Source organism: Ctenopharyngodon idella, chromosome 16 (assembly GCF_019924925.1).
Source record: "Ctenopharyngodon idella isolate HZGC_01 chromosome 16, HZGC01, whole genome shotgun sequence".
Classification (NCBI taxonomy): Eukaryota; Metazoa; Chordata; class Actinopteri; order Cypriniformes; family Xenocyprididae; genus Ctenopharyngodon; species Ctenopharyngodon idella.
This window is the reverse complement of record NC_067235.1, coordinates 1,049,731-1,063,318: the sequence shown is the minus strand read 5'-3', so window position 1 is coordinate 1,063,318 and position 13,588 is coordinate 1,049,731. Positions and strand designations below refer to the sequence as shown.

The 13,588-nt window shown below is 36.4% G+C and overlaps 1 protein-coding gene across 2 annotated transcripts; it reads left to right on the top strand.

The window, feature by feature from the left end:
* The first annotated feature begins 4,581 nt into the window (after positions 1–4,581).
* Positions 4,582–12,507, top strand: nt5c3a (5'-nucleotidase, cytosolic IIIA). Of its 2 annotated transcripts, none has more exons than XM_051866160.1 (9): positions 4,582–4,865; positions 8,850–8,948; positions 9,048–9,117; positions 10,150–10,196; positions 10,299–10,384; positions 10,680–10,769; positions 11,331–11,493; positions 11,586–11,786; positions 11,862–12,507. In XM_051866160.1, the coding sequence occupies exons 1-9, from the start codon at positions 4,728–4,730 to the stop codon at positions 11,961–11,963; spliced, it is 996 nt and encodes a 331-aa protein (XP_051722120.1). In that variant the 5' UTR covers positions 4,582–4,727; the 3' UTR covers positions 11,964–12,507. The 2 variants fall into 2 exon arrangements, with proteins under 2 accessions (XP_051722120.1, XP_051722121.1); XM_051866161.1 differs by lacking the exon at positions 4,582–4,865 and adding an exon at positions 7,674–7,724.
* The last annotated feature ends 1,081 nt before the right edge of the window (positions 12,508–13,588 follow it).

Genomic DNA, 13,588 nt, shown 5'->3' with positions numbered 1-13,588 from the left:
TGATCTTTTTGAGCAGGCGGCTGAGGGACAAGTCCGAAGGGACCGTCTGCAAAGTGCAAATCCCGAAAAAAGCGTTACTATTTGAAAAAAAATAGTTCAATAACTTCAATAGCTGTGTCCGAAACCGCTCACTCGTTCACTCATTCATTAATCCCTATATAGTGTATGGCATTTGAGTGCACTATATCTGCATGGAGTGAACGAAATGAAGGCAGTGACTTCGGACGGTGACGTATACACTGTGCGTCAGAGAGCTGGAGCTGGAAAACTGTTTCATCCTACATGTTACTTACATTATAAAATAATGTTAATAACAATAACAATCATAATGACTTTATTTTGTAATCATACATGTCTCCGTACCAGCTTTGTAGTTTTATTGATTGTATAATTGGTTTGTCACGCTTAATATGTGTTCATAATCATTAAATACCATTAAATACTGCAAACAAAAATAAACACATTAACAAGTGTACATTATTTCATGTATTTATTCTTTTTAATAAAGTTTTTTAGTTTGTTAGAAACTCTCTATGATTTGAATACGCTACCTACAGATGATTAACGAATTTTTAAAAAATCATCCACTAAATTATCATCTCTTAAAGTTTAATGAGTTAACAACAGTACTACAAATTATTAAAACACCTTGCTGTTAGTAAAACACATTAAACTGATTTAATGCCTACATAATATATTTTAATAATAAAAATAATAGCCTTTTTACCATATTAATATAATTTCATTTTTAAAATTCATTCAATAATGTCTCCCTATATTTTAGTAGTATTATTCAAGTAATGATTAATTTAAAAGTAAGGTAAAAAAAAAAAAAAAAAAAAAAAAATAGAAATGACATGAAATAAATATTAAAGCAGAAAATATTTGTAAGCTACTTACATATAGGTTTAAATTACACATAAGTACGTTTTTATAATAACGTTATAATAATTTTTTATGTAGGCCTAAACATTTAAATGGTGGCTGTCATAAAACGGATTTATACATTCAATATTGAAGCACATGTTAAGTACAAATAAAATAAATATGCAATAGCCTATAGTGCATATATTTAGCAAAATGCTCCTCTCGAAGTTCATTTTTGTAGCTAAATGAGTTTTTAAACATTGAATGGCTTTTCTGAGGCTAAATGTGACATTTTTACAAGCTGTTTTATTGATGCCTTTCTGCGGTTGAAACACTGATTGATCGATTGCATGTGACATGATACAGATTTCGGTAAGTTGTACTGTATCTTTCAACATACCTTCGGATGTTCAATCATGTTTATTTTGTGTTGTAACTAGTAAAGCGGAAGAGATTGTTGGTTCACGAGTGCTACAGCGATCTGTCACGCCACAGAGCACCAAGAAAGATCGCGACTCACTCAAGTCTATGGGAAAGTAGATCATTTTCGATTCTAGTGAGAATCTTGTAACACACACACTCACCCCGAAAAAAAAAAAAACTCTTTGGATCTAAACGATTCACATAAATGACGTATTTTGATTCAAAATGGCTAATTTTGCCAACAAGTGACTAGTTTGCAGGTATGATAAATTAGAAAACTGAATAGAGCCAATAGTGTGGAAACACAAATATTTTTCCATACTCTGATTTCTTTTTTCCATACTTTTCCAGACCTGGAAATTACTCAAATCAAATTCCATACTTTTCCATACTTTTCCAAACTGCGTAGGAACCCTTCAGTAAGTGTACATCGAATGTACACTCAAAATCAGAGAGAATTGTGGGTATAAAGTAGTGAACTTGTGAAGTTGTTCACTCAGAAATCGGACAGCACTACAAAATGGCCGACACCCGATATAGTGGACTATAGTGGATAGGGAGCGGTTTCGGACACAGCTAATATTACACACTGTAGTTTTACCAAATTTAGTTCACACATCAGTGGTCTCCTACTGGTCATACTACAACACTTAGTTTGATAAAATGTATTTTTTACATAATCATAACAAAATCATTTTCATTTTCACAAAATCAAAACAATTATGCAAATCACGTTTTTTCAAACTAAGTGCTATCCACCTTATTCCTACGACCCATGATGCTTTGCGCGCATTATGGGTGTAACTTCCGTTAAACTGTAAACAGTCAGTGAAAGGCTCGCTCGATGAACGCAATAATACATTTTATTTTTAAACTGGGTACAATGAGATGACATTATTCTACTCACCCTTCAACCAACGAACATTAAAAGGACATTCAAAAGTGTAAAAGCATCAACAAGGTACTTTCAACAGGCCATGAAAAAGCGCGATTCTTTCCACAGCAATAACGGACGGGTTAAATATAACTGTAGTGATATATATCTGTATTATGTAACATACGTTGCCTTAATAAAAAATGTTCATGAACTTCAGCATTGTGTGATACTATTTCAAAGTGATTTTCATCATTTTTACAGATAATAAAATATATTTACCTGGAGAAAAGAAACCTGGAAAGAGACGTGAGGCTTTGAAGAGAAAAACAAGAGATTCTTCGTGCATTCCAGTGAATTATTAATGGGATATATCGAAAATTATATCGGGAGAACAGACCACAAATGTGCAGTATATGTTGTCCTTTTTCATACTATTACAGCGGTATGCAAAGGGACAAAAGAAAATAATCACAAGGATAGAAAGCAGCGACTGAAAAGAGCTCGTGCCATAAAATACCAAGCGTTACGTTATTCTCATGATGTCTGAAAATAAAACATGAAAGAAAAATTGACAGCTCATTCAGTCAAACTGATGGATAAGCTTTATTTGTAGGGCAATCTTATGATTTGGAACGATTCGTTTCAGTCTTTTTAAATGGAAGTTCCCCAAACCGGAAGTGGAACCCATAATTCAAAACGCAGTAGGCTAGTGAGCAGCAAGAGCATTGATGTGTGCCTGAATTTGATGGCATTACACTGCATAACAGTGAAGTTATTGAATATTTTTTTCTAATAAAAATCATAGATTATGTAAAAGCACATTTTACCATTTTTGAGCAGTAGGAGACCACTGATGTGTGAACTGAATTTGGTGACAGTACAGTGTGTTACAGTGAAGTTACTGATTTCATTTCATAATAAAAAAATAATCATAATTATCCAAAACCACAAACTAAGTGTTGTAGTATGTCCAGCGGGAGAGCACTGATGTGTGAACTGAATTTGGTGACAGTGAGTTACAGTGAAGTTACTGAATATTTTTTGTAGTAACGCTTTTCGGGTTTTGCACTTTGCAGACGGTCCCTCCGGACTTGTCTCTTTTGAGGAAAATTATGGAGTAGCTCTTTGTCTACATTACTCTGATTGCAAAGAGGTGTCGTTTGTGTTTTAACAATGTTTAGGTCACGAGTTATTGATCCAGGAAGTTCGAATCTGTAAATATATTGCCAACTTTTACTGAACTCCTTGAGTTAAGCACTGACCGTATTTTTTTATAGGCTACTAAAATCCAAGTTCAAAACAAAACTCTATGACCCGCTCCACTGTTACCGTATGGAGCTGTCTGACAGTGCAGATCAGGCTATAAATTATTGCATGGCCAGACGTGCCATGTTTTGCATGTGTTCATAATTTCTTTGTATGACAGAAATTATGTTGCACAATTTGTCTTCTTCTTCTTCTTGTGCGATTTGCAGCAGCTGCCCTCCTCAGGTCATCTGATGAGCTCCATCTTATATATTAAATCCTCTTATAAAGTCCAGTGTGAAGTAAAAAGTTTATAACAATCTTTGTGGTCTCAAAATCCTTATTTTCAAGAATTGATTTCAAAGATATAGATGGGAATCCAGACTCCAACAGCTCAGAAAACATGCGGATTCTTGCATCACTATGAATTACACACTCCATTACTACATGCTTCACAGATTCCAACTCTCCACACAAACATCTGCCATCTGGATGCTTGCCAACCATTGCCAGCCCATAAGTCAGTGCACAATGTCCCAATCTTAATCTTGTGAATATCACACTATCCCTCCTCTCTAATCTTGTGAATGTTGTGTGCATTAATGTAGGTTGAATTGAAAAATAATGTCTGCCCTTATTCCCTTCCTCCCATTCTTTCTGCCATATTTGTGAAATTTTTTGCTGTATAATACTCTTACACTCAACTCTTCCATGCATTACATTCAAATCAACTTCACTCTTGTGTGTAGCTTTTTTCCCCATCTCATCAGCCTATTCATTCCCCTGAATCCCTTTATGTGCTGGAACCCACATAAAACCCACTGCGTTTCCCATTTTTATCACCCGATTCAATGCAACAAGAATGTCTAAAACTAAATCTGGTCTGGCCTCACTCCTCCTTCACAATTTGTCATGTTTCATTGTGTTATTATCACCAATAAAACAATCGACTCCAAGCACAACTACACAATATGACTACAACATCTTTAACACATTTTAATAACATGATTTAAATAAAGGGGCCACTAGTTCGTGATGAAAGAAAGTCAGAGTCGTCCAGCGCCCCCTGGAGGCAGCTGTGCGCATTACCTTGTGGTATACAGACTACTATGTAGTGTGCTCTGGTTGCGTACTTCACATTTGGACAACTGTAGTGCGACATCCGGGTATTCTTATGCATGAAGGCAGTTCTACTAACGCGGATATGATACACACTACATAGTGAAGAAGTAAGGTGGTTGTGTACTGTTCCTACATACCCCGTAAACGTAGTGTCTGTGCGACAGGGTTTGTTTTTTCAAACTGGAGAGCCGACATGGACAGAAACGCTGTGGTGAAAGTGGGCGCGATGGCGAGCGCCACTCTGTGCGCGCTGTTCGGCGGAGTCGTGTTCGCGCAGTACATGCTCACTAAAAAACAGAGAGCAGGGAAGAAAACCAAGATAATCGAAATGGTGAGCGCACATATTTTCACTTTGTGTAATGGCTTTCACACCCCTTCTACCCTGCGAGCGAGCGGCGCGTAAAATCAGGCTGTCTCGAGCCGAAAGTTGACAGCTGTCTGTCTTCACTGAACGTTATGGATGTGATGATGATCGCGTGAGGTGTTCTGCCATCACGGGCCCGCGCCCGCGCGCGCCACTGTCGTCACTATCAACGTAGATGGGCTGTAGAGGTCATTCAGCACCCTGGATCTCTAGTTGCTCAGAATAAATGATCATCTTTATGTATTTTATAGTGTCTATTTCAGTCGAACACCCCTCTCAAGTATTTATCTTTGCATATGTAAAGAATTAGCTTTTTACAGGTTATTGCCTTTATCAAATGACTCTAGTAATACAGTCACTGCAGGCTTAAAGAGATAGTTCACCCAAAAATAAAAATTCTGTCATCATTTACTCACCCTCAGGTTGTTCCAAACCTGTACAAATTTCTTTCTTCTGCTGAACACAAAGGAAGATAATTTGAAGAATGTGGGAAACAGTTTTGGGGCACCATTGACTTCCATAGTATTTTTTTTTTCTACTATGGAAGTCTATGTTAACCCAAAGCAGCCTAGTTACAAACTTTCTTCAAAATATCTTCATTTGTGTTCAGCAGAACAAAGAAATTTATACAGGTTTGGAACAACTTGAGGGGGAGTAAATGATGACAGAATTTTCATTTTTGGGTGAACTATCCCTTTAATGGCATAAACGTCATATGTAAACTTATTTGAAAATCCAACAAAAAGATGAAAGTTGGAAGACTGTGTACTGAATGGCTTTAATGAAGGAAAGAATTACAATCCCATGAAGCTTTGTGAATGACAATCAAAATAAAAATGATGAATAAATATAAAAATGTTGATTTAAAGATGTTGATATGCATAGAAACAATATATTTGACATATATTCCAAAATATACATATGTATGCAAACATTTAAGCAGTTTGATTTTGTCATTATCGAATTATGTCATTCGCAGTGCCCACTTCATGGGAGTGGGCGGAGTTAAAGAGCTATTTTAGCGGGATTTGCTTGTTTTGATTCTCTGATTGGTGGAGATTTTTGCAGAATCATGGGTAATGTAGTTATATATATATATATATTTTTTTTTTTTTTTTTTTTTTTTTAATACTGGGAATTTCGCTGTTAAGCATGATTATTTAAAAAAAAAAACAAGTTGAAACAATGCAGACTGGTGGCTTCAGCAAAGGCGCAGAGCCCAAAAACAAAATCAAGACTTTGTAAATGGGCATAACAGGTCCTCTTTAATATCTTTTACATCTTTTTTTCAGACCACACGTTTTATTTATTTAGTTATAGTGTATTAGTGACTTTTACAAGTTAATGAAAAAAAACAGAAGCCTCTTATTGTTTTGTGTCAACAATACACTAAAAAATGCTGGGTTAAAAACAACCCAAGTTGGGTTGAAAATGGTCAGACCCAGCGGTTGGGTTAAATGTTTGATCAACCTGCTGGGTAGTTTTATTTAACCCATATGACCATATGGCTGGCTTAAAATGAACCCAAAATATGTTGGAAATTGAAAATCAGACACATAATTACTAGAGGCAACAATAAGCAATTTAATAAATGTTTATTGTTTAATTATTATTCATTAAACTTATTAATAAGTGTTCTTTTAATAAACATATTAATAAATGTCAATTTCCAAAATACTTTGGGTTCATTTTAAGCAACAATAGTTGAGTTAAATAAAACTACCCAGCAGGTTGATCAAACATTTAACCCAACCGCTGGGTCTGTACATTTTCAGCCCATCTTGGGTTGTTTTTAACCCAGCATTTTTTAGTGTTCATATGTCTTAAATATGATTTACTAATAAATGTCCAAAGACTGTATTACAGAAAAAATCACTTCCTAATTCTTGACTTAAAGGGTTAGTTCACCCAAAATGAAGTGAATGAAGATGTTTTTAACAAAACTTGAGAGATCCACTAAAACCTTCACGCTTCAGGCTGTTCATAAACATAGACATTGGTAAACACAATCCATGGATTGAGTGGTTTTAATTCAAGTCTTCTGAAGTGACTCAGTCGCTTTATATGATGAACAGATCACATGCATAGAGCACATCAGATATGGTAAACGGTTCTTGCTTGACCCGTTGTGTGTTAATGCTCAGTATCAGTGAGCATGTTTGACCTTTGACCTTTGATAGGCTGCCTGGGGACATGCATTGAAACAATCAGTGTGTGATGATTAAAGCCCAACCTCATCGAAGGAATGTGTCTTATCAGAAACACGCCGGCATGTCACAGCATGACTGCTTATTATGAGCGGTGGAACAGCTTTAACGCTCTCCAATACTTGATGAACTATAGAGAATCCCGATGCGCATGTGCAGTCAATTTCACTCTGGAGCATCAATAACGTTCTGCTTATCATTTCTGTTTCTGACGTTCGGAAATAACTCAATGAGTGATAGCAGAGCAGTCGAACCCTGACCTTATTGAACCACACAATCCACTCATACCAGACACAAGGACACAACCTCAGTCCTTCGGTCAGCACAGTTTACTTCTGTTATTAAGGAAATGTTAATGTTGAGTGTTACACAGATCACTCCACACTGCGCCTGAGCTTCACCTGTGCTATTTTTTGGTTGTGTTTTTGTATGCTTTCTGTGTGTGTGTGTGTGTGTCTTTAAGAAGGGTGTTTGTGTCATGTGACTCCCTGCGGGGGTTTAGATTATGGGGTGTTGTCAGGTTTAAGGAAACGCCCCCTGTGTGGCAGCACAATATAAGCCTGTGTCAGACGAGAAATGTTTTCTTCTATGTTTGACACAGCGCCTGCCAGAGGACGAGGTATGCTTACATGCTGTTCACACACACAAAGAGTTATTACTTGTGTATTTGTGTCATGCAGTTAATGTTTATGAGGCCAGCACTATGTCATAAGGTAAATCATAAGTGGGTGTTTTGCATGCTTGTGAATTTGCAGTAGAGCAAACTGAAGTGCATTATTGACATGTTTTGCATGCGGTTGACTATAAATGTTTGCTTTAGCACTTTAGTGGAATCCGATTAATAAGTTCTGATTTGATAGACTTAAAATTAGTTTCAAAACCGCACAGTCTCTCTCTTGTGCAGTGTTGTAAATATGAGGGATCTGATTTCCATTTGGAGGGCCTGTGATGGGGGTTGGGGTGTTTTTAAGATCATGATCCAGTGTATTCAGTGTATGTTGTCCACTGTATTTTTGGAATAGAGACTCGACCTTCACTGTGACTAATGACATGTCAACACTGTCAGTATAACCCTAAACTGTTTACCAGTGTACTGAAAGACGGTTATTATCGTTAACTAAAACTAGTAAAAACGTTCTGTTTACGGGAATAAAATAAAATATAAATATTAGTTAAACTTAGCAAAAAATAGAAATGTTGCCTTGGCAATAAACTGAAGCACTAAAATTACTAACTGTAAATAAATAAACACTAAACTAATTAAACCTAAATAGTAATATTTGGGGGGAGAGAAATGCCAAGAGCTCATAACAGAATTGCTAAAAATTGAACTAAAATTTACATTAAAATTACAAATAGAAAAATAAAAGCTCACAGTTTTAATAAAACTAAAATAACACTGTTTAAATATCTAATATTATGCAGCAAAAGCATGAGTTATGATACAAAACATTGTTTTAGAAATATTAGAATGCATTGCAGTACTTTTAATAATTATAATGATTGAATTTTGCTAGAGTTATTACAGAATTGTAGCTGAAGGATGTTTACCTGTGATATATCACAGTCTTTCTCTTCTGCCTCAGTGGATTTCTTCCTAAAGACTCAAGCTAGTGTGTTTTTCTGCTTCTCGTCCGGCTCCTCCCTCTCTGCAGTGACATCAGCACAGCATTAAGGAGAGGGGAGGGGCTAATGAAGGTGCCACTGGACGGCTTCATCTCATTGGTTGTTTGTGTTTGTGCAGATGCCAGAGTTTGAGAAGAGCACGGTTCACATCAGAGACCCTGAGCGGGTGGAGCAGATCATCTGCAGTCTCATTAAAGGTGGAGCGTCCAAACTGCAGGTAAAGAGCCATCTGTGACTGAATGAAAGCACACTTATAGTGTAGCATCAGTCTGGAACTTGATCTATGATCCATGGCGTCTCTCCTTCTGTTCTTCAGATCATCACAGATTTTGATATGACGTTAAGCAGGTTTGCTGTCAATGGAAAACGTTGCCCAACGTGTCATAGTGAGTAAAAAAACAACTGCTTTTTTATTATTTTATTATTTTGCATCAAAGAACTGTAATGGCAGTCCACTGAAGGCGTGAACCCAGATACAAAACAAACAGAACTAAAATCTGCAATAAACAGGCTTGACCAAACAGCAAGTTAAAAAAAACAATACATGACAAGGAAACATGGCAAACAAGAGGACTTACATACATGGACTCAGGAAAACACATGACGACAACAACCAATGACAAAGCAGAACTGATTAACATGAACCAATGAAAAGACAGAACTGATAACAAGATAAATAAACTAATGAGAACATGCAAAGGAAACACATGACAAGATCATATGAGGGGCTCAGGGAATCACATGACACAAAACAGGAAACATGGCTATGGCAAATTTCAAAATAAAAGACATGGAAACATGAAACAAGAACAAACATGACAAGAACACTATTTACGAGCAACAAATTAAGGTTACAATACATGAAACTCTGAAATGAACTAAAGTGTACTGTTTTATTTTGTAAGTACTACCCCATAGAAGAGTCGAGCAATTCGCTTTTAAGAGTTCTTTAAAAAAAATCAAATATATTTCTTGGGGAAAAAAGAAGGTATTTCATTGAAATGAAAAATTACATTTTTGAATGTAAAATTTCAAATGTAGTAGTAATAAAATAATTGTAAACGTAACATGAAAAGGGTCTATTTTCACCACACACACACACACACACACACACACACAAAATGGCTATACAGAAATTTGGGGATAAACCACTTCTTACAAATTTAGAAAAGTCAGTCCAAAACACAAAACAATAAGTGGATTGTTTCTTCAAATTGATGACAAAATATTCTCATTAAACTTTGCAAGTTTATAATTTACTGGGTAATAACATTGTTACTAAATTTATTATTCCAAAAACTTGTTTAAAAAATAACCATTTCTGTCATTTTGATGACACTGAACTGAATTGACTGATATATTTTTAAAAAATCACATTATGTCTTTGAGATCCATGTCCATATGTGTTGCTTTCACAGATATCATTGATAACTGTAAGTTGGTGACAGAAGACTGTAGGAAAAAGGTATATAAGATGAAGATCTTTTTTCTTGTCACGTTTTCTTCAATAAAACATGTTTAAAGTTTGTGGAAGTATATTTACATGGTAAAAATGTCATTTTTCCAGCTGCTCCAGCTAAAGGAGACGTATTATCCTATAGAGATAGACCCTCATCTGACCATGGAGGAGAAATACCCATTTATGGTGGAGTGGTGAGTGACCAAACACACAGATACACACACACACACCATAATAACCTACAGGAAATGATCTTTCAAAATGCTTAAAGATGACCTGTTCTGCTTTTGTTCCATGTTCATCTGTCTTTAGTGTGTAATGTTGCTGTTTGAGCATGAAAAAGCTCTGCAAAGTTCCAGTTCTTCTCTATATCAGTGTCAGTGTTTCTGAACTCCCTGTTCTAGTAGAGCCCAGAAACAACATCAAGACTCTGAGAAAGGGCATAATATGGCCTCTTTAATGAAATAAATGTGGTCTTTTTTTCCTCAGGTATTTTAAGTCTCACACGTTATTGGTAGAACAGAGATTGGAGAAGGACAAACTCCCAGAGGTGGTGAGGGAGTCGGACGTCTGTCTAAGGTACAAACACAATGCTCTAACATTTTAAGAGGACACTATATAAACAGGTTATATCATCCTAAAAATTCCAATTTTTACAGCAGATTTACAGTACTTCACAAAACACTGACAGTCATGACACAAATATGATTTCATTGACAATAATCAGTACTAAAATTCATTAGTTTTCACACACATTCAAGCTCTGACGATTGTTCTTGGTTCATTTTGACTGGATCGTTGAATCAGTGAGTTAATGACTCAAGAACAGCTGCACTTGAATCACGAATCACGAATTCCCGAAAGAATTGTTCAGTGTGATTTGTGAACCAATTCAGCAGAACCACTCTTGAGTATCATTTTTTCAGTTCAAAATAACGAGGAACGATATGTTTTTATGGACTGTAGAGGAGTTAATAGTACAATATTATGCTTTGGAATATAGCGAAGTAAAAGTAAACATTCCCTAAATTAAAAATACTCTGATGAAATGTAGAATTGAGCAGCTATGGTATCATTAAAACTCTACACCAAAAGCTGAATGAATGTCAGAGATGTTGATCTTCAGCATGTGTGTGACAGGGAAGGGTACGAGCAGTTCTTTGACCGGCTGCACCAGCACAGCGTTCCTGTCTTCATCTTTTCAGCGGGTCTGGGAGACGTGCTGGAGGAAATCATCAGACAGGCGGGCGTCTACCACACCAACATCAAAGTCGTGTCCAACTTCATGGACTTCGATGATAACGTGAGTCTCGGGGCCTTTATAAAAAGCCTCTGTTCACATTACCCTCACGTGTGCTTTTGCCGGGAATGATCGGGATCTGTGTTGTCTCGCAGGGGGTTCTGAAGGGCTTTAAAGGAGAGCTGATCCATGTTTACAACAAGCATGACGGAGCCCTGAGGAACACTGAGTATTTCAAACAACTGAAGGACAATGGGAACATCATTCTGCTAGGAGACTCGCTTGGCGATCTCAACATGGCGGACGGCGTTCCCAACGTGGAGAACATCCTCAAGATCGGCTTCCTCAATGACAAGGTGCTGATTCACTTTCTCTTCGCTCTGTTGTTTGTTTAGTTGGTTTCACTGATTCACTGATGTTGTATTTCACAGGTAGAGGAACTGTTGGAAAAGTACATGGACTCTTACGATATTGTCCTGGTGAGGGATGAAACACTTGAAGTGCCTAATTCCATACTACAGAAGATCTTGTAGTTGAGGAAAAGACTCAGATTCCAGGAAGTTTAGAGTCTCCTGGATAATTCCAGCGCTGAGGCCGGCCTTCATCTGTCCTCACGAGCCACACATACTCCCCCCTTGACCTTTTTAAAGTTTTGTCCCCCTATCATAATGAACTATTTTAATAAACACATACATCTCGGTGTAAACATGTATCTGAAAAAAATACATCACATCATTTGCATATCGGTAAATTATTGTTTGTAGTATTTTTGATATGGAAATGTATGTTTGCAATAAAAGTTGGGACTGTGAACAGTTCGAAGCCCAACTGAAGTATCACACTCAAGATCGTTCTGATAATGATGTGCACTTTTAAAGTCTGTTACAGTTCTCATGGAACTTGTATTTCATATCAGTATGCAGGCTGCATGCACAGATCAACATTAAAGCCATGATGTTTGATGTATTGTGTGATTTGTCCTGTGAGAATGTTTTAGCAGAAATGAAAATAAGTGTTAAAATTTGCATAACCTCCTGATCACCTGTGAGGTAGGCAATAAAGCGTTTTTTTTCCTGAGGGTTTGATTCTATTGGATAATGCATGCATGAATGAGAAATGTTTATACAAAGTTGGCAATAACAGAAGGCGATTGTTTAAAAATTGAAAGAAAGAAAAAATGGTTAAATTGGGCAATTCTTGTTTTTGTTTTGTTATGGAATATTGCAGTGTTTATTCTAAATTATTTATTGGTGCACATCATTATGTGTTAAATTCATGTTTCTCGTAATCTTGATTCAGAATACCTTCTGACATATCTGATGACAGGGCGGGGCAACCTGTCACTCACATGAGATCCACCAATAGCAAACCACAACCATCCAATCAATTCCCCACGGACAAAATCAAGCCCCGCCCTACATTTGTTCTTGTTTTAGAAGCGTTTCACTCAGATATACGACACAATAGGGGAGAAAAGATGAGCGCAACTTCACTTTCATGATGACTTTAACAGTAAAATAACCAGCTGTATGCAAATAAAGGGTGTAAGTTTTGACATTTGAAAGTGTAAATCAAGAGAATACTAAAAAAAAATTGCTCTCTCTAGGCCTATTTTGTCAGATCAATATAAACAGTCAATTTAGCTAAAATAAAGGAGTGACAAATCATTCATTTGCAAGTACATGTCAACTAACTCTAAGAGTGTTAGTAGACTGTTAGGGTTCGTAAAATAAGTTGATGTACCTGCAAAGTTACTTAGTAGAATGTTGGGGAGCATCAAAATAAAGTGTTAGCAGATGTTAAGCTGACAGTCTACTAATACTCTAATGATAGTGAGTAGAATGTCTAAAGTGGACTATCGAAATAAAGCATTTCCATTAAATTCTTACAGTCTGACTTTTACGTAAGTTACTTAAGTTTAACCAAGACATGAATAAATAATGCCTAAATATTAAGCAGTTACACTAAGTACAACATTTACACTAATGTAATTTTAACTGTGAGATCAGCCATTCTAAACATTCATTCAGATCAACATGTGAGTCAGTCTCATTCAACAAGAGTGTAGCACTGCAGATGTGCACAAAAGATAAATGGTCCCTCAACAGATCCTTGTTCACAAGTCAAGTTTATTACAGTACCAACAAATTCAAGAAGC

Excerpts from the sequence above, each read along its gene's own strand:
- nt5c3a (XM_051866160.1), top strand. The coding sequence starts at position 4,728 with ATGGACAGAAACGCTGTGGTGAAAGTGGGCGCGATGGCGAGCGCCACT. Across the intron at positions 10,385-10,679 it reads TACCCATTTATGGTGGAGTG|GTATTTTAAGTCTCACACGT; the intron begins GTGAGTGACCAA and ends TTTTTTCCTCAG. Across the intron at positions 11,494-11,585 it reads TCATGGACTTCGATGATAAC|GGGGTTCTGAAGGGCTTTAA; the intron begins GTGAGTCTCGGG and ends GTTGTCTCGCAG.